Source organism: Giraffa tippelskirchi, chromosome 2 (assembly GCF_054371585.1).
Source record: "Giraffa tippelskirchi isolate mGirTip1 chromosome 2, T2T-mGirTip1v1.2.pri, whole genome shotgun sequence".
Lineage (NCBI taxonomy): Eukaryota > Metazoa > Chordata > Mammalia > Artiodactyla > Giraffidae > Giraffa > Giraffa tippelskirchi.
Window position 1 is genome coordinate 62970355 of NC_137276.1, and position 26281 is coordinate 62996635.

The following is a 26281-nucleotide window of genomic DNA, read 5'->3' on the forward strand; positions in this document are numbered from 1 at the left end:
TGGGGAGAGCTTGCGCTCTTAGGAGGTGAGCCCGGAGTCTCGCCCCGCCCCCGGGTCCCGCCCCCGTCTAGGGCCGCCCAGCCCCCTCCCCCGCCGCCCCTCAGTGTGCCGGCCCGGCACCCCTCCGCCGGGCCGAGTGGAAGATCCCGCACCCTCGGCCCGCCCCGGCCTCGGGAGCCGCGCCGCCGACGCTCGCCAGGTTGTGCCACCTCGCGGGAAGGAGGGGTGCGCCTCCGCCGGGGGCGCGCGGAGCCGGCTGTCTCTGAGGTCGCGCGCGGTTCAGCCGAGCGCTGGGGAACACCGTTCAGCAGCCTGGCGCCTCGGCCGCGCGGCTGGCAGGCCCGGAGGCGTCGGGGACCCGAGCGGGGCCGCGAGCGGCAGCGCGCCGCCTCCCCCCGGTGGGAGCGGTGGTTGGGCCCGGCTGCGGCAGAACGTTCGCTCGGAGATGGCGGAGCCGCCGCGACGCGGCCCGAGGCCCCGAGAGCAGGGAAGCCGGGCAGCCCCGGGACGTGGCGGAGCCCGGGGACAGCGGGGACGCCGCCCAGTCCGCCGGGTGAGCCGCCCTTGAGGAGACCCCCGCTCAGAGTGTGGCCCCCACCCACGGTCCCCGCAGCTCTCCCCTCACAGACTTCCCTCAGTGTGGCCACCGAAACCGCCCGCAGGGGCGTCCCCGGCGGCCCCTCGGGGCGGCCCGCGCTCCCCTCCCCCTGTCCCTTCTGCAGGCCGCCCTGGTCGTGGCCTCATTCCTCTTGGCTGGTCCCCTCTGCCCCGGGCTCCTCCTCCCCTCGGGGGTCTTCCAGCCCAGCGCCCGCCCCGATGTCACCGCAGACTCTCTTCCGCGCGCCCCTAGCCCCTTCTTTACCCTTTAATGCTTCACGCCCTACTCTCTCCACACCCACCTGTGAACCCACGTTCCCCGCAGCTGGGCCTTCCGTCCGTGACCCCCATGTGCCGGCGCCCCACGCCCCTGTCGCTGCTAGGTCCCCCGCCTCCTGCGGCATCTGCACTGCTGGTCTCCCAGCGCGGGGCCCACACCCCCGCCTTCCTCAGCCCCCACCTCAATTGCTCTCCTCCCGCTGTTGCGCACACATGCAGCAACCCCCTCCCCGGCTGTGGTCCAGCTTCGGTATTTATCATCCCACCCCGTGCCCTCCCCCAGGACTTTCTCATCACCCCTTCTCTGAATATTGCTGTTTCTTCTAGGTCCGAAGCTAAAATGCAGTGGTTAAGAGCAGGGCTGGAGCTTGACAGGCCTGACTTTGAATCCCAGTTCCTCCACTGACTGAGCTGTGTGATCCTGGGCAAGTTACTAAGCTTCTCTGGACCTCAAATTACTCATATGTAAAACGGGGATATTACTTATCTCTTAGGACTGGTGTGAGCATTAAATATAGAGAAAGCTCTTAGAAGAATGTCTGGCAAAGAGTAAGCCCCCAGTAAATGTTGACTATTATCCTTGACATTATGATTGATCACCCCCCAGTATCTACTTCCTCCATTCTACAGGGATTTCTTCTCACTACTGTGTTTATCCCAAAAAGTTTCCTCTAGGTCTTAGGATTCACCCCTTCCCATCACCATTTTGATCCTTTCTCAGCTCTCTCTTCATGCCGGTTAGTTTTGCTAAAGCTAAACTGTTCTTTAACTGCCTTTCTCAATTCTGAAGGACCTCCATCTCTGCTTAATCCCCCCAAGGTGTGTATGTGTGGGGGGTGAGTGGTAGAGATTGCCAGCCACTGGCCTTACTAGAAATGGTTAAGATGGGGAGAGTGACAGTAAAGCTTCTAGTTGGTCTACTTAAGGGAGAAAGTCTCTGAAATGTAGACCTCTTTAAAACTATTTTCTGATGGTACTTTCTCCTTTCTCTGTTATTGATTGGATACTACTTAAGCTCCTGTTGCTCTCTGCTACCCAGCCCTACTCAAGCTTGCTCTATTTCTGTAATAGGACTCAATCCCTCACGTCTCTCTAGGCTGGCTCAGGACCCTTCTGAGCTGTTTAGGGATGAGGATGTAGTACCATCAAGGCTAATTTAGGAAGGAGAAGTAGAGTGGATAGGGAGACAGACTCTAGTCTCACCTCTCTAGCTTTTCTTAGGTGCCAGTGATGTGGCTTGCTCTGGGGCTACATTTTTATCACCCCTCCTGACATTGGCACAGGTGAGGTAAAGAGCAGGGGTGGGTAATGGTTCACAAGGAGTGGGGAAGAGAATCCTCAGGTTCTGGGCTTGGAAGGTAATAGAACGATTAGCTAGCACCATTTGTTTTTCCTCTTGAATTCCCCTACCATGGTGTCCACCGGACTGCAAGTTCGTTAGTGCTGTTAGCCCGATATGTTGGGTTTGATAGATGAGGGAGATTAACGGACACATGAGTTTCCTCTTATCTGATATTTCGTTGGAACATGGGACTTATGGGGCTTTCCTTCCCTTCTTCACAGGAAGACCAGAGCCCCTACTGGCTAACCAATTGCTCAGTCACAGGCTGGGAACTCCTTTCAGAGCAGGTTCATTTTCAGCCTCCTGGGCTGTTTGGCCTCTTGCTGATGGGAGATTTGTTCTCTCCCAGACCTTGGATATACTGCTTCAGTTCTGAACTTAGGTCAGGGAGGAGAAGTTAGACAGCATTCTAAGAAAGGGAACAGGCTGTGAAGCTAAGCTATGAGACTCAGATTGTGTTGTTCTTCTACAGGAGCTTGTTCTTGGAGAACAAACCATCCTGTGAGCAGGAGGTAAGAGAGATGGGGTGAATGGGGGGGAAGGATTACTGACAGTTTCAAGGAGAGAAGTAATGCACCAATTTCTCTTATAGGTTGTGAGGAACTCTGTCTGACATCTGATGTGAGGAGCTCAGCCAGGACCAAAGGTGGAGCCTAACTAGATGTGCATCCTGAAGGCATGGGCCAGTGGGCCATGGTGACCTGAGACCAATGAACTCTGTCCAGTTGCCCCCTGTTGCCCTTTCTACCTCCTCTACCCTATACTAAGGGGACTTATTTCCACCTTTGCAGGGAGCTGACCCTGCGGGAATCCCTGTCCCCTCTTTTCATATCCTTCTACCCTCCTGGAGAGCCTCAGCCTATAGAACTCCTACCTCCCATCCCCTGAGGTGGTCCCCATCCCTGCCTCACCTCCCCGCCATGCTCAAGCTGTGGAAGGTGGTACGCCCAGCTCGGCAGCTGGAACTGCACCGCCTCATACTGCTGCTGATTGCTTTCAGTCTGGGCTCCATGGGCTTCTTGGCTTACTACGTATCCACCAGCCCCAAGGCCAAGGAACCATTGCCCCTCCCCTTGGGAGACTGCAGCAGTGGTGCAGCAGGTGGTCCTGGCCCTGTACGGCCTCCAGTCCCTCCCCGGCCCCCCAGGCCTCCAGAGACAGCGCGAACTGAACCTGTGGTCCTCGTGTTTGTGGAGAGTGCATACTCGCAGCTGGGGCAGGAGATTGTGGCCATCTTGGAGTCTAGCCGTTTTCGTTATAGCACTGAGCTGGCACCTGGCCGAGGGGACATGCCCACACTGACTGATCATACCCGTGGCCGGTATGTCTTGGTCATTTATGAGAACCTGCTCAAGTATGTCAACCTGGATGCCTGGAGTCGGGAACTGCTAGACCGGTACTGTGTGGAGTATGGTGTGGGCATCATTGGCTTTTTCCGAGCCCATGAACATAGCCTACTGAGTGCCCAGCTTAAGGGCTTTCCCCTTTTTCTACATTCAAACTTGGGGCTTCGGGACTACCAAGTGAATCCTACTGCGCCACTCCTGCATCTCACACGTCCCAGCCGCCTGGAGCCTGGGCCACTACCCGGTGATGACTGGACCATCTTCCAATCCAACCATAGCACCTATGAACCAGTGCTTCTCGCCAGCCTTCGGCTGGCTGAGCCCCCTGAGCCAGGACCAGTGCCTCGCCGGGCCCGGCTTCCCACTGTGGTGCAGGACCTGGGGCTTCACGACGGCATCCAGCGGGTGCTCTTTGGTCACGGCCTCTCCTTCTGGCTCCACAAACTAGTTTTCGTCGATGCCGTTGCGTACCTCACTGGCAAGCGCCTCTGCTTGGACCTTGACCGTTACATCTTGGTAGACATCGATGACATCTTTGTGGGCAAGGAAGGTACCCGCATGAAGGTGGCTGATGTCGAGGTCAGTCTTTCTTTTTCCTGACTCAGATTTCTTTCCTTAGAAGCTATTTCAGGCTCTGTCCTTTCAGACTCCCTTCCTTGATTCTGAGCTTGTCATAGGTACGCTCCCTGCCCTTTTCCAGGCAAGAAGAATTCGACTTCTCAATTTTCTCCTTAGATTGCTCTCTCCTGATTTCTCATGTCCCTGCTACTCTTCCCAGGCCCTGTTGACCACCCAGAACAAACTCAGGACCTTAGTCCCCAACTTCACCTTCAACTTGGGCTTCTCGGGCAAGTTCTATCATACTGGTGAGCTCCTTCGTCTGTCCCTTCAGCATATCAGTCTTAGTTTGATCTGTCCCTTCACTGTCCATTCTCCTGGGCAGACAGGTTGGAGATAGGGGGCAAGGTTTGGGGTCAGAATGCTGTGAGGAGGTAGCAGTGGGTGGGAATTTCAGTTAGCATGGGTGGCAGGAGATCAGGTTGGCAATGGGGAAAATAGTCCTAGGTGGGCAGAGGTCAGCCATGTTGTCCCGAGGATGGAAAGCGGTCCATGTTGGTACAGAACAAAGGAGGACCAGGGCCTAACTGGCTGTGGTCAGTGGTCAGTGTGTGGTCATAGGGACAGAGGAGGAGGATGCTGGGGACGACATGCTGCTGAAGCACCGCCAAGAGTTCTGGTGGTTCCCCCACATGTGGAGCCACATGCAGCCACATCTGTTCCACAATCGCTCCGTGCTGGCTGACCAGATGAGGCTCAACAAACAGTTTGCTCTGGTGAGACCCTTGGATCTCTTCCCCATACTTTTCCCCAAAGATAATGCCTCCTTTTCGACCTTTCCCTAGCAGAGTACCCTTTCCTTGTCCTTTCCTATTTTCTTTCTATGGAGGCATCCCCACCCCCTTTGCCCTCTACTCCCCAAAGCTCACCAGGTCCTGGTGAGAGTCTATGCCCCATTCCCAGGAGCATGGGATTCCCACGGATCTGGGGTATGCTGTGGCCCCCCACCACTCCGGCGTGTACCCGATCCACACACAGCTCTATGAAGCCTGGAAATCTGTGTGGGGCATCCAGGTGACCAGCACTGAGGAGTATCCCCATCTCCGCCCTGCCCGCTACCGCCGTGGCTTCATTCACAATGGCATTATGGTGAGGGACTCCCAGTACAAACCTGAATCAAACTGCCACAATTGGCCAGCCTCCAACCTGCATTGTCCAAGCTCGTCCGTAATAATAGAGGGTAGAGGGGTGAAAAGCTATAACGCATAGAGCAAGAGCTTTATTGCTGTAACTTCAAGCTGTCCTCTATAAACCCAAGGAATCCTAAAATGTCTCAAGTCTTTTGTCCTTCATCTAGTTCTCATTCTACCTTCCAATCTCATCTCTCCCTGTTTTGTTTTTTTTTTTCCTTCAGGTGCTGCCGCGGCAGACATGTGGCCTCTTCACTCACACAATCTTCTATAATGAGTATCCCGGAGGCTCTCGTGAACTCGACCGGAGCATCCGAGGTGGAGAACTCTTTCTGACAGTGCTGCTTAATCCGGTAAGGTGCTGAGAGGAAGGGCTAGAAGATGGGACAGCCATTGTGTTTGCAGGCTGAGACTTTGGCTCACCAAGCCCGCTTTTGAAGTGGGGTAGGCTCTCCAAATCTGACATGCAGGCACCCCCTTTCAGATCAGCATCTTTATGACCCATCTGTCTAATTATGGAAATGATCGGCTGGGCCTGTACACCTTTGAGAGCCTGGTGCGCTTTCTCCAGTGCTGGACAAGGCTGCGCCTACAGACCCTTCCTCCTGTCCCTCTCGCACGAAAGTACTTTGACCTCTTCCCTCAAGAGCGAAGCCCCCTTTGGCAGGTAGAGGTGGAGCTCAGGCTGACCTAGAGACATGATGGGGGTGGCTGTTGAGGAAAAGATTATCTGATTATTGGCCTCACCTTCAGAATCCCTGTGACGACAAGAGGCACAAAGATATCTGGTCCAAGGAGAAGACCTGTGATCGGCTCCCCAAGTTCCTCATTGTGGGACCCCAGAAGACAGGTGAATCATCCTTAGCCAATTTCCGTTGCCTTGCCTTAAATCCAGAGAATTCTCTGGCCAAGGAATTCCCTTCTCATACCCACCCCTCATTAATCCAGTCACTTGAGTGACTCTCTCATTTTTGGCTGTGCTGGGTCTTCATTGCTGTGCGGGCTTTCTCTAGTTGCAGCAAGTGAGCAGGGGGCTGCTGTCTAGTGTGATGTGTGGTCTTCTCATTGTGGCTTGTTGTGGAGCACAGTCTCTAGAACGCGTGGCAAGCAGGTTTAGTTGCTCCACAGCATACGGGATCTTCCCCAGCCAAGAATCAAACCGGTGTCCCCTGCGTTGTCGGGCAGATTCTTAACTACTGGACCACCAGGGAAGTCCCCTTGAGTGATTCTTAACCTGGTTGTGTATCAGAATTATGTCTGTTTTTGTCATTGTTGTTTTTTTAAAGATCCACAAGTGGTTCTGATGCACAGTCAAGTCTGAGAACCATTTTAACCCTTCCCTGGACCTCTCTCTGGCTTTTCTTTTCTCGCTCTAGTTTGGCCAAAGGGTGTTTTACTACCCAGAGTGATTATTTTCTGACCTCTTTCAAGCTGATGTTGTTGAGCTGAATTCTCTCCCACCATGGCCCGGACTTTCTCTCCCATTTAGGGACCACAGCTATTCACTTCTTCCTGAGCCTGCACCCAGCTGTGACTAGCAGTTTCCCTAGCCCCAGCACCTTTGAGGAGATTCAGTTCTTCAACGGCCCTAATTACCACAAGGGCATTGACTGGTGAGACCTGGGATGCTTCTCCGGACATTCTTTTCCTCTTAAACTCCCCCATTCCTGCTTCCACCAGCACAGGCATCTGGCCCCTTCTCTGTGCAAATGTCTCCCTCTCCTCTCTACTACTTCCTAGGTACATGGATTTCTTCCCTGTCCCTTCCAATGCCAGCACTGATTTCCTATTTGAAAAAAGTGCCACATACTTTGACTCAGAGGTTGTTCCACGGCGGGGAGCTGCCCTCCTGCCACGAGCGAAGATCATCACTGTGCTCACCAACCCTGCTGACAGGGCCTACTCCTGGTACCAGGTGAGTCTGAAGCTAGGGACACATTAGAACATGAGAGGTGGTGATTGCTGGAGAGACAGAAAGGAATGAGGGTAGAGAAAGTAAGCTAGGGCCTTGGGGAGGGGTCTGTTCACCAGACCAAAAGGAAAGGCAGAATAATTGTCAGATCACCAATTCCTTCCCTTCCTATTCCTTGTCGTTCAGCATCAGCGAGCACATGGAGACCCAGTTGCTCTGAACTATACCTTCTACCAGGTGATTTCAGCCTCGTCCCAGGTCCCTCCAGCACTTCGCTCCCTACAAAACCGTTGTCTTGTCCCCGGCTACTATTCCACTCATCTACAACGCTGGCTGACTTACTACCCCTCTGGACAGGTACAGTTCCCCAGTGGCCCTCATGGGGGTCCCCTTCCTTTTCCTGTCAGCCCAGTGGCTTCTAAGGAATATAGAGGGAACCACATCCCTGTCCCTTTAGTTGCTGATTGTGGATGGGCAAGAGCTGCGTACCAACCCAGCTGCCTCAATGGAGAGCATCCAGAAGTTCCTGGGTATCACACCCTTTCTGAACTACACACGGACCCTCAGGTGGGAGAGCATGACCCAGGGGAGGATGACTCTGGGGGAAATAGGGAAACAGGTTGACCATGTCTGTTTGGAAGAGAAATGAATTTACCCTATCTTGCAAGGAGAGGCATGTGTCCCTGTGGGCTGGGAGAGGTAGTAGTGTGCATTTATGGGGCCTGGATTTCTTTTCTGTTGTTACTTCATGGCCTTTTCCTGTTGAGCAGGTTTGATGAAGATAAGGGATTTTGGTGCCAGGGACTTGAAGGTGGCAAGACTCGTTGTCTAGGCAAGAGCAAAGGCCGGAAGTACCCAGATATGGACACTGAGGTAAGGAAAACCAGGGACAGGGTTTTCCTCTCCACGTCTAAGATCTGATCCTGTCCACTCCTTACCATTCTGACTTCATCATTTTTTCTCCTGTTAGTCCCGCCTTTTCCTTACGGATTTTTTCCGGAACCACAATTTGGAGCTGTCGAAGCTGCTGAGCCGGCTTGGACAGCCAGTGCCCTCATGGCTTCGAGAAGAACTGCAGCATTCCACTTCGGGCTGATGTTATCAGCCTCTTGTACCAGCAAAAGCCCCCTGCTTCCCTAAGGGGCAAGCCCAGAGCAGGGCAGCCCACAAGGGGATTAGAGTGGCCTGGGGTCCCTCCCCCTTCTACCTCAGTGGCCTTCAGGCCTGGGATGGCTGAGAAGGGTAGGGCATCCCTTTCCCATAGTTTTGGGGTGTAATAAAGGGCATTCTCTTGATACCCTGCAAGATGGTACTAGGCACCTTTGGCCCCTGGTCTTGGAAGGTGGAGGGAATGAGAGGGTCCAGGCAGGGGGTAGAGGAATGTATTAATCCAGTGCTTTCCCTCTTCATCCCCAGCAGTGTATCTATCTATACTGGCTATGGGAGGGACCCCTTACTGTGGGATCAATGGGATCTACCTGTGGCCCGGCCTCCCTAATGTCATTCACATTGAATGGGGATGAGGTCGGACAATGGCTCATAGAGCTGAGTATGAGCCCTAGCTGTGGGCTAGAAATGACTTTAATAAATGTCCTTATTTTTCTGTTTTGTCTGCCTCGCTGGAGTGGGAGCAACCTAGAATAAAGGAAGTATCCAACTTTTCTTCTGCCCTAGTTCAAGGTTCATCCACGCATGGAGGGAAAGGAGGGAAAGGCCCAGGCAGACGAGAGTAAAAAAAGTTTATATATTTATAAATGCCAAATAAATACCAGAGGCCACCCAATGCCCGCTCCCAGACAGGGCTGTCTCCCCCAACCCTAGGCTTCTAGGGTCTGAGGCACCTTGGCCCCAAGCTACAGCCCAAGAGCAGCTGCCAGTCTGGGCTACTGGGGAACTGAGTGGGGATGATCTGTCCAGCCAAGACTCATTCCCCCTTGGTGAGGGGCCCCCATAGCCACAGGCCTGTGTCCCTGTATAGGGCCCTAGGGGGGTCAGACTCAGGGGGAGAAGGTGGTCATCTCGAGTGAGACCCGCTGCCACAGCTCCTTGGTCTGTTTGCTGCGCTTGAGATTCTGCAGGATGTCGTTGAACTGCATCATACCCATGGGTGTCAGGCAGAAGGCGCTGCGAGCGCTGCGGATGGCATTCACAAAGTCGTCGTAGTCGGCGGGGGTCAGGTGAATCAGGCGGTGGTGGATGTACTAGACGGGGTGAGGAGGATAAACCACTGAGCACAGGATCAGGCCCCTCACCCTGCCTACCCAGGTGTTTCACCCTGTTCATACTGCCCAAGTGGTCACCTGCATGTATGCCTGCTGGCAGCGCTGCACCAGTTGGTGGAAGGCCGGGGCACGCAGGTGGTTGTGGGCGTGAGCAGGGCTCAGCCGCTGCAGCGTCTCCATGACGATCTCCTGCAGCACAAACGGGCTCAGCACCCCCTTGGCTGCCCCCACACAGAACTGGTGCACGTAGTTCACTCCTGGGGGGCAGGGGGAGGGGCATGAGACGGGGGTGGCCACCTCTGCCCTAGGGACCCAGCTTTATTCTCAGCTCTGGCCTGGCAGAGAGCCTCCCTCCACCCCAGGAGCTGAGGTCACCCCCCGCCCCCCGCGCACGCACACATACCCGACCAAGGCCTCAACTCTGAGCAAGAGCTAGGAAGGAGGTCTGGGATAGGAAGGTTGGGGAAGCAGGTGAGGGCGGACAATGGTCCTGGGGAGGGGAGGTGTTACCCAGCTTTGCCGCCAGCCCCAGCAACCATTTGACATCATCAGTGTAGGGAGGGGAGCGAGAGAAGTTGTTGGGGTGATCGTTGTGTGCCCGGCGACCCAGCATCTCCAGTGCCAGCATTCCTGTGAGAAAAGGGTGAGACCGTGGTGAGGGTCCATCCCCTACCCCTTACCTCAGCCTATCACGCAACCCCCCAGTAAACAAACGAAGAGGTAAGGTGGGGAAGGGCCACTAAAGAGCCTCTGGCACTGCCGGTAGGGGTACAGAAAGGGACCTCCTCTCACCGACTCGGTAGGCAGCATGCAGGTGGTGTAGGCTGTGTGGGTTGACAGGCTGGCTGTGGGTCTCCTCCTCGGGTGGTGGAAAACCCCCGCTCACCAGAGGGCTGGGCTGTGTGGTCAGGGCAGGCAGTGAGGCCCCCTGGATGGCTGGAAACGTGGAAGCTGGATGGACGCCGCTCACTGAGGGCAGGATGAAAGCCATGTGAGGAACTCAGAGCCCAAAGAGGGGCAGAGAGGATTCCCTCCCCACCTCCCCTGCCCAGCGTGCCACCCCTCCATTCACCTGTTCCCTGTCCCCACAACTCACAGGCCACACTGGTGGGCAGTGGGAGCCCTGGCTCTGTGTGGTAGGGATGTACTGTGATGGGTGCCATGGAAGGGACGGGGAAAGACACAGCAGTGGCAGCAAGTGAGGGGGGAGTCACCGAGTAAGGGTACTGAGCCCCTAGGAATGCAGGATGCACACCCTAGAGGTGGGGCAAAGAAGAGGAAGATAACCAAACCGTGTTAGGATGGAGCTCTTTCCCGTTCATCCCAGACCTGGGCATCCCTGCATTTCTTAGCGTAGTGGGGCTGGTCTCCTGACTCCCGCCCCCTCACCAGGACTCAGACAGCCCTATCATCCTCCCAGAGTGCCCTCCTCCAACCCCTTTGAACCCTCAGTGGGCTCCCCGACATGCCCAGCCTCCCAGCAGAATACTAGTCTCACCTGTGGGTATGCAGAGCTGGCCACAGGGAAGACAGCAGGCCGGGGCATATGAGGCATGGGGTGGGCAGGGTGAGCTGGGTGGGTGAGGTATTGAGGGCTGCAGGGCAGGTGGGGCTGTAGAGCAGTGTAGGGGTGCAGGCCAGGGGAATGACCATGCCCCAGTCCTGGACCTGGATATAAACTGGACCCCACCGAGATGACTGGCACCACTGTGGCTGCTGTCACTGCTGCCGCCGCCACTGTAACCGGCTCAGCCCCTGGGCCCCCCCTGCCCTCAGGCAGCCCCCGCCCAGCCTCCCCAGCTGCCCTGATCCCACTGGCACTACAGCTTGTAGCCCCTTCACGGGCTGTGGATGAGCCACCTGCTGTTTGCTCATATAGCCAGAACCACTGGTGAGCAACCTCAAACAACACTTCGGGGTATACGCCCCCACCCTTAGCCGCCTCTTCCACTGCCATGCAGGCCTTCTCCAACATCAGGTTATCCTGAAAGGGAGGGGCAAAGAGGGTTAAGGATGAAGGGCTTTCTCACGTCTTCTTCAGAGTTGGCTGGTTCTGGGGAGGCAGCCAAGGTCAGAGCCAATGTTCAGAGTCAGTGTCAGAGAAGTGAATGCTTCACATAGACAATGAACAAATCTCTGTTGACCAGCAGAAGTCAAGACCCAAGTTGCAGTCCCAGTTCCAACCTAATTCAGCTACTCCCAGCCAAGTCCCATCATCTCCCTCAGGCCTTCCCCAAGGACTCCACCCCCGGTGATAATCTCTCTAGCATAGGAGTAGTCCTATCTTAGAGTTGTAAAGGATGTAATGGATGTTAAAGCACGTTACTATGTCAACTGTCACCATGAGAGGACCAATCGGATAGTTCATGAATGCCAGGATTGTGAAATCAAGACCTGGGCCATCAGTTTTTCCCATGCCCAACCTTCCTGCCCAGATGTCCCAAAGCAGGTCCCCAATGGCCTACAGAAATACCTGCTCCTTGCACTGCACCAGGGCCCGCTGGATCTCATTGGGGTTCAACGCATGGGCATGAGGCAGGCAGCTTAGGGCGAGTTCCGCCGCTGCCCTCACCATGTTGGAGTCTCGTGCCCGTGATGCCCTGTCAGCCAGGGATGCAACCTCAGGGGGCGTCAGGTGCCCATCCCAGCATTCTACCAGTATAGTCAGGGCTGCACTGCCAATCTCCATTGCCTGGCCTTCAGGAAAAGGAGAGAAGAGCAGAATGTGGTTAACACAGGCAGTGGGAATGGGAATGGCATCTCTCCTATCAGGTCAGTAACTACAAGGATAAGGCTCTTATCACCATGCATTAATTCCCTTCCCATACCCAAATCAAAAGATACTGGATTTACCTGTAATCCAGGAAACGTGGGAAGAGTAAGTACGTGAGAGCCAGTTGGGAGAAACAAAGTTGTGCAGGCCAAGGGCATAAAGCCCAATCTCAAAGGCGCAAAGGTGCAGGTTACGGTGAGGACCCTGGTGGCCCCCTGAGGAAGATGGATGTGTGAAAATGGAAGTGCTGCTGTTGCCCCCTGCTTTGATCAGCACTGTCTTCGCCAGCTCGAAGTAGAAGTGTGCAGCTGCCTCTGACGGCTGATTGGGTACATGGGGGGCATGACTCTCGGGACGGCGGCCCTTGTACCTGAAGGGGCAACGGGGTAGGGACCGGGATTGGGGTTTCTCTGAAATGGGTGTCCAGGGAGGCTGGAAAAAACCAGGGTAAGTGAGGACACTGAGGGGGACTGGTTGCATTACTCTAGGGATGTGGCTCTCGGGGTGGGCCAGGGCAGAAGAGAAGGGTATTTATTTCTTCCCACTGACCTGCCAACTTCAACAGTCTTCGCCCGGGCCCCTCCACTGGCACTGGCCCGGCGACTTCCACTGGAGGACGAGGAGCCAAGGGAGTCTGAGGAAGAGCTGCTAATGCTGTCACTGTCCTGTCCTCGACCCCAGGAAGTAGGGGCCCAGCCCCCTCGCAGCGGCCTCCTGCTTAAGGTTGGGGAGCTATCCGACGTTGTTTCAGGGGCACTGCTGTCAATGCTGGCCATGCCTAACCCACAAGACAAGTCAGTCTCAGAAATCTGCTCCAGAAGTCAGACTCCAACCTTCAAGAATATCCTTCCCTCCAGGTCATCCCATGGGTTGTCATACCTGTGTGCTTCTTCTTAGGCCGCCCTGGTGAGCCCCAGCCCCGTCCGTTGTAGCCTCCACGGCTGCCAAGTACCAGGCGGCTGGGAACCTTCCCCTCCGGCCTTGGGGTCAGAGCTGCTTCAGGTGGAAGACCCTCACAGGGGGAATGTGGGGAACTCTCTACATCGGGAAAATAGGACACTGGGATGAGCCTGGGAAAGGGGAACCCAAAATGGCTCCAGACCATTCATCCCCCCTGCCCAGTGCCCCCACCTCACCAGGCACATTCTTCTCTGTGAAGCCCTCAGTGGGGCCTGGCCCAGCCCCTGCCACATTCCCTGGCTGAGCAGGCCCTGCAGAGCCTGAGGTCAGAGGCTGCAGGGCCCCTGGGGCAGATGGGCCCCCATGCTTTGAAGGAGACCTCTGGCTGGCTGTGGCCGGGCGGCTGGATGAATAGAATGAACTCAGTGTCTGTGGTTTATGCGTCTGGCTCTCTCGGTCCAAGAGTTTGTCTAAGATCTGAAAGAGAAGTGGTAACAGGAGGACCTTTATCTCCTGTCTTCTATTACTTTTCTTTCTCCTTGTAGCAGCTTAAAACTTCCTCCTCAGGAAGGCTTTCCTCCACAGGAGAACCTTCTAGAAGAGAGAGGCTGGCTTACATGTTTTGGTATGCCCTGTAACACTGACTACAGGACTGAGTATATTCATATTCAATAAATACTGAATGAATGAATGAACGACTTTATGCCCTCTTCTCTTCTTCCACCTCAAGCCCAAGCATTCCTATAAGAACCAATGGTCTCTCATGTTCCTGACGAGGTGTTCCAAGATTCCCCAGTTATCTCCTTAAAGAACAGCCCTTTTCTCATCATACTGGAAACCCCTAAGAAAGGTAGTAAAATTTGCTCTCTTTGCCTGTTAAGAACCCAGTACCTCAGTCCCGTACCTTTTTGAGTTTGGCCTGGTCATCTTTGTAAGTGATCATTAGGGCCAGTGCCAGGTCACCCTTCTCCCGACGCGTGCCTTCACATAGCAGGGGATGCTCTGCCTCACTCACTGTTGTCTTCATACCTGTGAGAAAAGAGGTGCCCAGGGGGTTGTGAGTGGCCATAACTCCCAAGACAGGGCTCCCAGCCACCAGCGTGTGAAGTAAGGAGTTCCGGTTCAACCCATATTCCCTGTGGAAGCTGCCCATTGCCTAAACTCTGGTCTGCTTTCTGAGGCTTTCATAGTTTGCCCCTCTACTGTCCTGATGTATCCATCACTGCAGGGAAGCTGGGCTCCTCATTCTCTTGAAGACTTGATTGCCTCTGTGTCTTTATTCACATTTTGTCCACCTACCTGGAACTTAACGGATCCTTTAACCCACATCCCATAGTCTATCCCCTTCCTAGAGCTTTACCCTAGAGTTCGATTTTGCTATCCTTGTAACACCAAATGTTCATAGCACACATTTTTGCCCTAAACTCTTGACAGTCTTGTAGGCCCTACATCTTATGCTAGCTTTCCCCTTACCACAGAGGGCCCACATCTCAGTGCCCTTCAAGGCCTGGGCCAGGCTTAACTCACACATGAGCTCAAGACACTGACAGACTCACCCAAGGCAGCAACTGCTGCTTCAAATCCCAGCTCCTCGTCCCCAGGCATCTCGTTGTTCCAGTTGCGACTTGGGGGTCGGGAACCCGTGGGAGAAACCACTGGATAAAAAGTTGGGGTAAGTTATGTAGACAGAAGTAACATGGGACAGAATAAAAGGGAAGAAACCCAAGATGTTCATCATTCTAGATCCTTCCGAGAAGCTGCCCGATGTCTCTTAAAGGTAACTCAAAGCCTTGGGGCTCTTGGTTTCTCCTTAGAGAAAACTACCCTGCCTCAGTTCCCCACTTTCTGTAGAGTCAGGCATCATACCTGGAGTACAGAGAACATCAAAGATGAAACTGGCCAACATGAGAGGCAAAACTGGCCGATAATCACAGAGTGTCCCCTCACGAAGTTCCTCTGCCCGGCAGCGCACGGTACTCATCTCACTTGGACCCAGAGGGATCTTCTTGAGCAGAGTGGCCACCTCAGACTCCTGATACGCCAGCTTCACCTGAGGGCACAGGGAGGAGCTCAGACCGCTAATACCTCAATGGATATCAAGGTGCAAGGCTCTAAGGAGATGGCAGTACGAGGTCCAGAAGAACTTCTGACCTCCAAGGCCTTGGTAGAAGCTGGGGGCCGCTGGAGCTCCAAGGCAAACATGCCCACTCGGAAGGCCAGGTTGTGGTGCTCTGGACGCTCACTTAGCACTGTCAACAGGAAAGCTGCCTTGGTCAGTGTGTTTGTAGCCACCCAGGTCTGACGGCTTGTAGATACCTTATTCTTCTTGCCCTAATGAGGGAAGCACAAGGAGGTAGGCGGATGAATCTGACTCACCTTGGTGGAGGGAGAAGGAGACTCTCGCCTGGGGGTGTGGGAGAGGACTGGGGTGACTGCAGAGGGAAGGGGGAGGGGTCTCTCTCACCTTAGCAGGGGGCGGCTCTACCTTGAGGTCAGGCGGGTTGGCTAGCAGGTCCTGGGCAAGTTCCACGGTGAGGCGGGAGGCCTCACTGCTGTAGCCGTGCGCATGCAAGGCCTCAGCACAGGCAAACAGTATCTGGAAAAAGGACACGGGCACGGGCACCAGACCTGTTGAAGCTCTAATGCTCCCGAGGGGCAGGACACCACACTCACTCAGGCAGCAAATCTCCCATGAGCACCGACTATCCACTGGGCCCTGTGCCAGTCCTACCAGAAACTCAGCCAGTTAGAGACATAGACACACAAACACAAACAGGTGTGCAGCCAGCTACTATTGGGAAAGGTCCAGAGGGGAGCAGATGGGGAGGATACCTCACCAGGACCTGGGGCAGTCTCAGAGAAGAACTTCCAGAGGACGTGATCTCTAAGATCTTTGAGGCATGAAGAAGGAACAGGTGCTAACCAGATGAGGGAAAAACCATCCAGAGAGACAGACCAATCCGTGCACGAGTATGGATATAAGAGAGCATGGCAAGCTATGGGAATGCTCAACTGAGAATAGTACAATAGTAGCTAGATGAAGCTGGAGAGGCAGGCAAAGATCAGAACAAGTGAAGCCTTGCAGGCCATGCCAAGGACCTTCATTTTCACCTTAAGGGCAATGGGAAACCACTGAAGAGTTAAAGCAGCAGAGTGACACAAACATTCCAGGAAAATCAGTATATAGAGAAGAGAATGGACTGTAGGCAGCGAGGCCAGTGAGGAGCCTGCTACAGGATTCTAACCATCGCACAACGGTCCTGTAACTCCCAAATGGAGGCTGATGGTCCCTCTCCCAGCTATGGCCACGGGGCACCCTCAGAGCACTGTCCAAGTCCCCTCACCTCCATGCGGCTCTCCTGCTCCAGCGGCTTCAGTCCAGCAAACAAGTCGTGCTCCTCCCCAGCCCCACCCTCAGCCTTCTCTTCCTCGCCCCCAGCCCCATCCTGGGCATTCATATAGTATGCCTGGTAGTCGTCATCCTCCTCGCCAACCACAGGGGCTGCCTCTTTGGTTTTAGGGAGTCCATTGCCACTCTCGTCTGTGGAAGGGAAGTCGTCCCGCATACAGAGCTCCCTGGGCAACAGGCCAGGGGGGCCAGCAGAGGCTGTGGGAGGCTCAGGCCCTTCTGAGAAGTACACGCCACCATCTTCTTCATAAGTATCTGGAGGTTCAGGAAGGAAGGTAGAAGGGCCTCGCGAGCCAGCAGGGTGGGGGCAGGGTGGCGGGCTCTCAGGGAATCCACCGAAGGTGCTGGCCTCTGCACCCAGGGCCAGGCTGCTGTCGTCCAGGCTCATCTCAGCCAGATCCGGCTCCAGGGAGCTGTCCTCGCTGCTCAGCCGTCGCTTGCTCCCGCTGCCCACTGAGCCCTTGCCCCCACAGCCAGCCCCACCCAATGTTTTGGCTTTGCCCCCACCTGGACCCATCTTATGCAGTGCCTTATCTCCCCCCTCAGCCGAGAGGCGGCGGGGACCCCGCTGTGATGCGGGGACCCCCTCACCCAATCCCTTGCGTTTGGCCCCTGGCTCCTTGGGCCGCACAGATGGCTCGGCAGGAAGAGGCCGGGGCCGCTCCCGGGATTCTTCCAGGCCCCCAGTGCGTGAGGTGCCCGGCCGAGGGGGCAGGGCTCGGGCCCAGCACAAGGCCAGCTTCCGGTCAGTGGCGCTGTAGGTGACACCGGGCAGTGGGTAGGCCTCTTCCCAGTTGAAGTAGCAGGCCTCCACCGCCGGCCGGAAGCCAGGGAAGAGCCGCTCCAGGGTCTTCTTGTGCTGTCCCCGCTTCACGTTCTCAATCACCTTCAGCTGCCACTGGCGCAGCTGCACACACAGTTCCCGGCGACTGTGGGAACAAAGAGGGGGCAGGTTGCTGGGAGGTGGGGGGGCTACGCTCTGTACCAAGGAGGGAGGGGCGCAGAGGGGGAGATGATGTACCCCAAAAGCAGGTTACAGGGAAGGACCCTGGGAAGCACTTGAGACAGCCCCACAGACATCACTTGAACACTCAGGGATTTGGGCGAGTGGGCTACTTACAGAAGGGAAGGAAGAAAGCCTCCCAGGAAAAGGACTCATAAATCACTGGAAACCTAATGCTCAGCAACTCCCATCTCCCCAAGACTAGAAGAGTGGTATGTGTGTATGCATGAGGAGATGAAGGCTGGGTCATCCAGGGCTGGGCCACCCCGGACCGTGGTGAACCTTGGAGGAGACTCACCGCTGGGGGCTGAGCGCGGGGTCCAGCACGGCCAGTCTCCACAAGGTGACCATCTCGTCACACATGCTGGCGCAGGCATGGGCCGCCACCTCGGACTGCCCGTTGCTCCGGCCTGTGTGCCCACTGGCGCTGCTGTGAGAGGCTGACGTGCGCACGCTGTACCACCAGCCTGTTATCTGGAAACAAACAGGGCTCTGAGGTGAACCTACTAAGTTGGAGAAAGACAGAGTAGCCCACTCCAGTGTCCCTGTCAGCAAGAAGGGGGTGTGGCTGAGAAAGGGAGAGGATGAACCAGCATGGGGTTACCTGGCTCTAGGAGAATTACCTGCTCATAGGTGAGGCACTGGTCAGTGAGGATTTCCAACAAGGGGGCAGCATTACTGTCCCTTCGCTTGAACATCTCCCGCACGATGCTAAGCAAGTTCCAGACGCCCTCTGGCTCGCGGCCCCTCAGAGGGCGCAGCAGACATGCCCATTCGGCGGCGGCCGGAGGCTCCGTGGAAGACAGATACATGGAGTTCACATCACTGTGAAAGTCGCAGAGTGGAAAATGATGACCCTAAGATGGGGCTGAATAAAGCAGGTGAAAGAGCAACAGGACTTTGACACAAAAGGGGTCAAAACACAAAGCACAGGGAAAAGTATGACCCTGACAAAAATTCTTAATCACTCTCTGCCTCAGTTTCCCAGTTGCTGAAAGGATGAAAAATAACGCATGCTCTACCTGAGGACAGACCACTCTGCGACTACATAAAATTTTCATCACCCACTGATTTCACTAGTGACATCTCCTCTGCACCAGGCAGGGAACCGACACGGAATAGTGTGGGGGAGTCGGGCACTGACAAAACAAAAGATCTGTCCACAGCCTGAAGGAAGTGCCCCTTTCACCACAGACATGGCATGAAGAGATCCAGTTTACCTGAACACCACAGGGGAGGGGCCGCAGAACTTGTGCAGTGTCTTCTTGATGTTGTCGGTGAGCGTTGATTCATCCAAATACCACGTACTCTGATCAGAGGCAGAGGGCCCTGCTGTGGGGTCTGGGGGTAGCAAGCAGTCAGTCACCTGGAGGCAGGGGGTTGGATCTGCCTTTTTAGTAAGTGGCGCTCTGCACCCCCAGCTTGCTTTCTTCCTGCTACTCTTCTTCCTCACCACACTCACCCGGGGCTCCACACACTGTATTGATGGCTGTTGACTGGGAGGAGAGGAGTTCATCCAGGAGACGTTGGGCTGTGGGGAGGATCTGACCGGAGAAAGGGACACAAAGGCAGAAGTGACCCAAGGAGGACAGAGCCTCACAGGAAGGCTGATATGCAGCCATAGAGCTGGTTGGAGAAGGTTGTGCCAACCTCTCTCACCTGCTGTGGGAGCTCACTGATGAGGTACTGAGCAAATTTCTGCAGCTGGTCCCTCTGCAGCCGAGACAGGGACTCTGACACTGGGGCCCGCAGGCAGACTGCAGAAGCCTGAAGGGAGCACCGAGAGAAGTGAAACAATCTGAGGAAAGACTTGCTGACACCGGAGCTGGGGACAGAGAGGCAGAGTCCGGGAAGCAAAGGGGGTCACATTGTGGCCAGGGATGCAGCAGAGAAGGAGGGGATGGAGCGGAGGACAGGGCCAGGATAAATGGGGAGGGCCTCACGTTGTGGATGCGGAAGAGGCAGAGGGCCACGACATGGGTGCACCATTTGGCCCCAGCACCACAGGTGCAGCTGCAGGAAGTGACCCGGCAGCGGTCAAACATCACAGCCACATTGTAGGCTCCTTTGGGGGGGACCATCTGAGGTGGCACCACTGTAGCACTCAGGTGGAACCCTGGGAAGAAACATGGTTATGGTCAGGGAGAGCCGCCAAGACACAGGCCTCTGTGTTTGACCCTTTGGTTATTTAGACAACCCGCTCCAGCTTCTTGCAGTTCCTGAATTCTTAACAGGAAAAGGGAGGAGCAGGAAGCACCACAAGGCAGGACAGGACCCATACCTATCTGCAGTGGGTCCTTCACAGCCCTCATGCGGAACAGCTGATCCCCTCGCTGGAACTCATCTGCACTGCCGTTGGCCAGGCAGGAATAGAGTCTGGGAGTGAAGAAGAGGACATGGCCACGTGTATCAAATACCCTCCTACAGACCCTGTCAGAAACTGTCCTGCCCTAGGCACTCTCCCCAATGTCACACCCTCTTGGGGAAAATCCCAGGTACTCCCTGCCCCTGCTGTCTTCTTACCACAGCCCCAAGCACAGCATCTCCTTTGTTCCTTGGGAAGCCCAGCACATAGTGCGGAACTTCAGGGCCCCACCCCTCCACCGTCAGTCCTTTAGCCTCACCGAATATCCTCTTCATTCTCAGGGAAGCTCCAAAAAGCAATTCGGAGCTGTAGCTGCTCAGGCACTGGGGGGTAAACTTTCTCCACCACTTCAAATGGGATATGAAACGCCACCTGCTTTGCTGACAGCTCCACCAGTGGGATCACCAGTCCATCTATGGAAACAAAGGTCAAGGCGAGGAGAAAGAGGAAGGGAAATGAAAAGGGCCATAATTACTCAGCACCAATGCCAGTGCCACATCTTAGGGTCCCCCACTTTCACTATGAAAGGTGGACATCTGGATGAAAAACCAAGGGATCCCCCCGTCAGGATACATTAACCCTTAAGACTCTATCTGAGGAAAGGGAGCTAAACAATCCCCAGGCAACAGCCTGCTGGAAGATGCCTGGGATGTCCCAGAAACTCCTGGCCAAACAGGTGTGTTCCAGGGTCCCAGAAAGTAATGAGTCTCACTTGGCTTGGCATCTAGTTTCCCGTATACCTAGCACTTTAGATTCATATTACACTGTTAATATATCTCCCTTGCCATTCTCTTCTCTAATTGCTTTTTTTTTTTTTTTACTATCCTTTTTCTCTAAATGACTCCATGCCTCCACCTAAGGAGGAAAGGCAGTCCAGAACCCAGAAGAGTTCGAGAGAGGAGACTCCAGAAGCAAGAGAGTCTGCCCTTTCTTTGGCACACTTGAACCCTGGCTTTCCACAATCAACACCCCAGAGTAGGGGATTGGAAAGGGGGTTAGGTTATCCTAAGGTAACCTGACTGCTGCTCCTGGAATCACCTGGAGTCAAATGGAGTTACCATTCAAAGTGCGACACACTGTTTTAATCAAAAAGATACAAAAAAACTGCATATTTCACCAAACTGATAGATTAAAACACATATTAGAAAATGATGGAGCTGAAAGGAACTTTTCTAAAAAAGTCAGTTTCCTTTGGTCCTTTCAGTCAGTGACCAAAAAAGGGTCGGGTTGGGGAGGGGTGGAAATGACGTGTTTTCCTAGATTTTAACTTGTTCAAGAAGATCCCAACATGTTGAAAACTTTTTGTAAAAAACTGGAATATAGTTGATTTATAATATGTTGAAAATCTTCACCATCTTCCGTTATTTCCCTCAAAATGAGGGAGCTCTAAGCCCCAAGACCACCCATACATGCAAATATGAAAGAAGCAGAGCAGCCACAGAAGACCCACAGCGAAACTGCCGCACGTACACGTGCGTGCGTGGGTGTCTGTGTGTGTGTACAGGGCATATGGTATCTCTCTAAGTGAAGATAAATATTACCACTTCTAAGTAGTGACACATGTAAGTTTCTCTCTTTCCCTAAGGAGTGCTGGAAATCTCTGCCGGGCAGTTTGAAAAACAGGACCTCAGAATGTCCAGAGTAGAATCACAAATTAAACCCCTCAACTGGTGAAAAAAGTCCACTTCCAATGAAGCCCAGGACAAAACTGTGCCTTGAGGAAGGCAAAGAAAGAATGTGCTGAGTCCTGAGCCTGCAGGGCTTCTGTTATCATGACTCTCCTCTTCATCCTCTTTAATAAAAACAAAATCCTTCACAGCATTAATCAATTAACTAACTGAAAGACCCAAGGATGGAAGAAACTCAAGTGAAAACAATAATGTTTCATGAGGCTCCGGAGACAAGTATCTACACTCCTCCCCAGGCTCCATATGATGGAAATCTAAGGTTTTAATACACTGGTCCCAGCCATGGTTTCCAACTGGTATTCCATACGGCCAGGAACCAAGCCTCTGATCTAAACCTTTGTGACATCTGCTCTCACCAGCCAGTTCACCTCCACTTTCCTTTGGATGGAATCCCTTCTTGGTGAAGCTGGGATGAGAGATCATCACCTTGAAGAGGCAGCTCCAAGTGCACTTTGCAATGGGGTGACACCTCAAGTGGTCACTTCTTCACAATCCACCCCCTACTCATATTCATTTCTATTTTCTGCCCTGCCTCAGGCTGAACTGGATAAGTACTCCCAAGTCAAAGTGGGAATTCCCCTTTACTCTATCTCTAAGGCCAATGAACGACAAAAGATCTACTTTCTGTTGTTAATCCTATCCAACTCAGGATTCCCCAGTTATCACTACAACACACACACACACACACGCAGGTGTGGAGAAGGCAGCCCCAGGAAGACCGGAAAAGCGCATACACACACACACACACACGCAGGTGTGGAGAAGGCAGTCCCAGGAAGCCCGGAAAAGCGAGTCCTGAAGTCCGTTCTAAGCTTGGGACAGCTCCCGGTCCGGGACAGCTCCCAGCAGGGACAGCTCTAGAGAAAGGTCGGAGCACGGCCAGCCCACTCTCTCACCTCGCATTCTGGTACCGCCACTGCCACCTCCGCCACCGCCGCCAGTGGGGGAATTGGGCCCCGCTGACTGTTTGCGCCATCCCCGCCAGTTCTGGCAGAGGCTCTCAGCCTCGGAGATGAAGGAACAGAGCGAATCCTCCTCAAACCGGTCCGAATCCTCGAAAGAGAAGCGCTCTCCGTCCTCCCACTCGGCGAACATCAGCTCCATGGGGCCCGCACCCCCCGGAGCCGGGTCCCCCCCCGCGGATCCGGGGCCTGGGCCGCCGGCCGGGGACTGTGGGGAGGCCCGGGGCCTGAGGGGCGAGCCGGGGCTGGGGGTGGCCGGAGCGCTCAGGGCGGCCGTGCCGGGCGAGGATCTCAGGCCTGGGAGAGATATGGGACGGGGCCTTGCCCAACTGCTAGGTGTGAACCGGGATCGCGGCCAGACTCGGAGACTCAGGGCCCGGACGAAGCGCTCGGCAGCCGGGGCCTCCTGGAGGCTGCGGCGCCGCCTCCCCCATCAGCTGATCTGAACTTCCGGCCGCGCCGGCCACTACCACTTCCGCCCTCGCGCGCCCAGGAATGCGACCCGGTGCGCGCGGACAGAAGGGAGCGGTTTAAATGCTACTTTTTTTTTGTCTTTCTGGAGCTCACCCCCAGTACCGTTAAGAGAAAGCCAACCCCCAAAAGTATACGAAATGACTATAGATCCCAGAAATAAGTAGGCGCCCGTAACACTTCCAAGGAATAAACAGCCGCCATGCATGTCGGGAATTGTAGGCTGTCAAGAGACAAACACAGGAACCATTGGGTGGGGTTATTGTCCTAACTCTGGATAGGCCCAGGGCCGCACCACCTTCTGGGAATTGTAGTTCAGAAGCCTGCATTCCAGAAGACTTTTATGGGGTCTGATTGGCGAAGCACCAGGAAAAGAAGGCATTTGATTTCGGGAGGTGGTAGTACTGTTGTCAGTGGGGACTTTGAGTCTAGATGTTCCTAACCTTTTTTATGTGTGTGCCATGGCAACCTGGTGAAGCCCCGGGACCTCCTCCTGCCCCCCCGGAATAGTTTTTTTAAAGTATTTATTTATATTTTTTTGGCCACATGTGGAATCTTAGTTTCCTGAACAGGGATTGAACCTGCGCCCCCTACACTGGAAGCACAGAGTGTTAATCACTGGACTACCTGGGAGGTCCCTCAGATTGTTTATAAATAGACTAAATCAAAGAATTATAAAGAAAATCTTTTATGTTGAAATACAATTATCAAAATATTAATAAAACAAGTTTGTAACAGTAATTCTTTGTACATGAAATAAAATCTAGCTGCAAGTGTAACTACCATAATTTTGAAGTTCAGTTCAGTGGCTCAGTCGTGTCTCTTTGCCACTCCGTGGACTGCAGCACGCCAGGATTCCCTGTGATGAGTATAAATATTGAGACATCTGTAACAAACTGTAATGTATAAAATATTGTGGTTTCATATAGGTATTGCTAATAATACTGTTGTTTCCCAGTGCTAACTGAAATACTCAATTTCAGTTGTGGTTAAAGATAACTTTTTCTCTTCTCATCCATATTCACAGACCTCTTACTGGGAGTCTACTGACCAAAGGTTAAGAACTTCAAGGCTGTCCACAGTACCTAAGCACTGAACTTCTTCCTAACAGCCTCAGCTGGCAGAATAGGCAGTTGTCCAGCGCTCCATCAATGGGGTATGTGGTGGGGGGCGGTCAAGGAGGCATGGCCCCTTCTTTTATCTTAATAATTATCCCATTGGAGCTTTAAAACCCTCACTGATCCCTTTGTACATTTAACAGGGATATATATGCTGTAAAGTACATAGAAAAGGTTAACTCAGTTATGTCTGGAAGGGCAGGCTATAGAATATCAAGAGATCACAAAAGTAAATGCCTTCAGCAACTAGGCAGATAATTTAATGACACTACTGAACAGGTGATACATAAAGATGATAATTGCCAGTTAAGTCTCAGTCTCACCACTTGGGGGAGTCCCACTGCCAGATCTCTGGAGAATGGAGATAATCAACTCTATTTGATTAACCTTTATTTCCATGTGGGGATAAGAAACTAGGGTTGTCAGATCTTTTTATTTTTTTTTTTAAGGGAAGCTAAAAAGTGGACTTTTTATGACATTTTTTCTATTGTGGTCATCTAATTTAAATTTTAACTGTGTGGGCCAAATAAAATTCATCTGCAGTAACTGTGGGTTATTAATTTGTGAACCTCTGATTATTCCAGCAGCACCTTACAGGGGCTATGCACAAAAATAGGTGGTCTCTAAATATACTTACAGATGATGGCGAAAAACTGCATATATGGATAACAACCTTAATGCATCCAAAGGCAAGGGCATTAAATGGTATAAAGGACCTCAACTGCAGTACAACATAAAGATTTTCGTCCTGCTCCTGGTGCAAATTAGGGAGCAAAGACCTTTCAGAATGTAGGGGAGGACACAAGGTTCAACTATGGTGGTAGTACCTAATCCACGACAAAAGGCCAAGTTCTCTTCAGAAGATTTTATTTCAAAATAAAGCAAAATTTCCACCCACATGTTTCCAAAGGGTAAAAGAAAAAAAAAGACAATGTTTTGCCTCCTTCTACTCTTCAAAGAGAGCATGGCAGTGCAAATATCTCTCAAATGCCTCTGATAGTTCTCAGAAGCTAAGTCTAGTCATTGAAAATGCTTCTCCATTTTCAGCTGACGTGAGGTTTGTTAGGAAACCTCTGTAACAGCTTATTCAATTTCTTAGGGGGTAAACTCCCCAACTCTCCCAGATCCTCCTGGATTGATCTCATTTTTCGGGCTGCCTGAAAACACAAAACAAAAATTAAAATGGCAGCTCTGAAGTTGGCCCGGACCTAAGCTAATACTTCTCACACAACCCAAATTACGCTAAGGTGTTAACCAGCTTGGAGATCTGTGTCATCTTCCCAGTTCCTTTTCATTCATAGGACTTGGGATCCACGAATGATTGTAAAATCTGAATTATACAATTTAGTATACAATTGCCAGCCGGCAATTTAGTCTGGAAACCAAACCACTTGTCCTTTACTGTCTTTAGTTTACTTTAAGCAATAATGTCTATGTGAACAGCAATTTAAACTTTACAAAGTGGCATGCCTGTCTTCCCTTGATAAAAAAAATTCTGTAAAACGAATATTAATTATTAACCTCATTTTGCACCCGGTAAAGCTGAAAGCAATGAAACAAACCGCTCAGCATCACAGCGATTTCAAAACAGTAACCTTTCCCACTCTGGCGTGACTCAAGTAGCTTCCAAAAATTTCCTCTCCTTTTCAGAATGAGAGGGACTTTCTTATCACCAAGCAAAGAGCAGGAAGAACCACTACTGTATGCCCCCTATTTTCCTCCCAAAAGGGCACCCCAGAAGCCTCCTGTCACCTCAGCCCTCGAAGCACAATCGAAGAAGTCCCGGATCTCTTTTTTGCACGCTTCGTCGCGGAATTCATTCTGCTTCCAGCAAGCCATCATTATGGACATCTCCGTGATACAGGTCGCCTCTGGAGGGGCAGAACGGCAGGATCCTCAGTCACAAAGAAACCCTTCCTCTGCGACCCTCCCACCCAGCAGCCTTCAGCACTACTCCGCCTTCCGCTCTGGGGCCTCCAAGGCTCCGACAGCTCACCGCCCTTCTCCCGGCGCCGTTCCCCGACATGGTCAGCTAGGATGAGGGGCTTATTGGGCTTCAGTATAGGCTTCCGCGGGTTCCCAAGCCGTGCTAGCCGACCCCGGAGGCTTGGTGTCGCCATTGCGCACCGAGCTCCCGGCAGGCTCT

General features: G+C 53.4%; 3 protein-coding genes across 33 annotated transcripts; 1 reads left to right on the forward strand and 2 right to left on the reverse strand.

The window, feature by feature from the left end:
- Window positions 1-413: 413 nt before the first annotated feature.
- NDST2 (N-deacetylase and N-sulfotransferase 2) lies at window positions 414-8827 on the forward strand. Of its 25 annotated transcripts, none has more exons than XM_081565012.1 (16): window positions 414-553; window positions 1204-2159; window positions 2691-2730; window positions 2811-4143; window positions 4343-4430; window positions 4744-4898; window positions 5086-5271; window positions 5537-5665; window positions 5797-5979; window positions 6066-6162; window positions 6802-6925; window positions 7053-7227; window positions 7411-7581; window positions 7682-7791; window positions 7995-8097; window positions 8195-8827. In XM_081565012.1, exons 4-16 carry the CDS (start codon window positions 3139-3141, stop codon window positions 8318-8320), a joined length of 2652 nt encoding a protein of 883 aa, XP_081421138.1. In that variant the 5' UTR covers window positions 414-553; window positions 1204-2159; window positions 2691-2730; window positions 2811-3138; the 3' UTR covers window positions 8321-8827. The 25 variants fall into 25 exon arrangements, with proteins under 25 accessions (XP_081421138.1, XP_081421181.1, XP_081421133.1 ...); XM_081565055.1 differs by having other exon boundaries at window positions 4750-4898; XM_081565007.1 differs by having other exon boundaries at window positions 1204-1695.
- A 122-nt stretch (window positions 8828-8949) lies between these two features.
- On the reverse strand, window positions 8950-23050 carry ZSWIM8 (zinc finger SWIM-type containing 8). Of its 7 annotated transcripts, none has more exons than XM_081565276.1 (26): window positions 22481-23050; window positions 20156-20309; window positions 19813-19907; window positions 19475-19647; window positions 19191-19298; window positions 18994-19075; window positions 18752-18872; window positions 18155-18356; window positions 17830-18005; window positions 16464-17457; window positions 15584-15715; window positions 15271-15450; window positions 14986-15169; window positions 14676-14774; window positions 14024-14148; window positions 13356-13596; window positions 13099-13257; window positions 12769-12997; window positions 12300-12589; window positions 11920-12143; window positions 11307-11430; window positions 10543-10593; window positions 10239-10415; window positions 9957-10076; window positions 9525-9635; window positions 8950-9425 (listed from the first exon to the last, which is right to left on the reverse strand). In XM_081565276.1, the coding sequence occupies exons 1-26, from the start codon at window positions 22686-22688 to the stop codon at window positions 8965-8967; spliced, it is 5220 nt and encodes a 1739-aa protein (XP_081421402.1). In that variant the 5' UTR covers window positions 22689-23050; the 3' UTR covers window positions 8950-8964. The 7 variants fall into 7 exon arrangements, with proteins under 7 accessions (XP_081421402.1, XP_081421363.1, XP_081421385.1 ...); XM_081565237.1 differs by having other exon boundaries at window positions 10543-10702; window positions 10945-11430; XM_081565259.1 differs by having other exon boundaries at window positions 9525-9703; window positions 10543-10702; window positions 10945-11430.
- A 1935-nt stretch (window positions 23051-24985) lies between these two features.
- CHCHD1 (coiled-coil-helix-coiled-coil-helix domain containing 1) lies at window positions 24986-26281 on the reverse strand. The gene is made up of 3 exons (XM_081565288.1): window positions 26132-26281; window positions 25888-26006; window positions 24986-25292 (listed from the first exon to the last, which is right to left on the reverse strand). Exons 1-3 carry the CDS (start codon window positions 26253-26255, stop codon window positions 25179-25181), a joined length of 357 nt encoding a protein of 118 aa, XP_081421414.1. The 5' UTR covers window positions 26256-26281; the 3' UTR covers window positions 24986-25178.

Coding starts and splice junctions, on each gene's coding strand:
- NDST2 (XM_081564996.1), top strand. CDS start 3,139: ATGCTCAAGCTGTGGAAGGTGGTACGCCCAGCTCGGCAGCTGGAACTG. Junction 5,666..5,796: donor TGACAGTGCTGCTTAATCCG/GTAAGGTGCTGA, acceptor ACCCCCTTTCAG/ATCAGCATCTTTATGACCCA. Junction 6,163..6,801: donor TGTGGGACCCCAGAAGACAG/GTGAATCATCCT, acceptor TCTCCCATTTAG/GGACCACAGCTATTCACTTC.
- ZSWIM8 (XM_081565225.1), bottom strand. CDS start 22,688: ATGGAGCTGATGTTCGCCGAGTGGGAGGACGGAGAGCGCTTCTCTTTC. Junction 18,357..18,751: donor CCCTCCCCTGTGGTGTTCAG/GTAAACTGGATC, acceptor CGACTTTCACAG/TGATGTGAACTCCATGTATC. Junction 12,590..12,768: donor AAGACTGTTGAAGTTGGCAG/GTCAGTGGGAAG, acceptor TTGCCCCTTCAG/GTACAAGGGCCGCCGTCCCG.
- CHCHD1 (XM_081565288.1), bottom strand. CDS start 26,255: ATGGCGACACCAAGCCTCCGGGGTCGGCTAGCACGGCTTGGGAACCCG. Junction 26,007..26,131: donor ACGGCGCCGGGAGAAGGGCG/GTGAGCTGTCGG, acceptor CTGCCCCTCCAG/AGGCGACCTGTATCACGGAG. Junction 25,293..25,887: donor ATTGTGCTTCGAGGGCTGAG/GTGACAGGAGGC, acceptor TTGTGTTTTCAG/GCAGCCCGAAAAATGAGATC.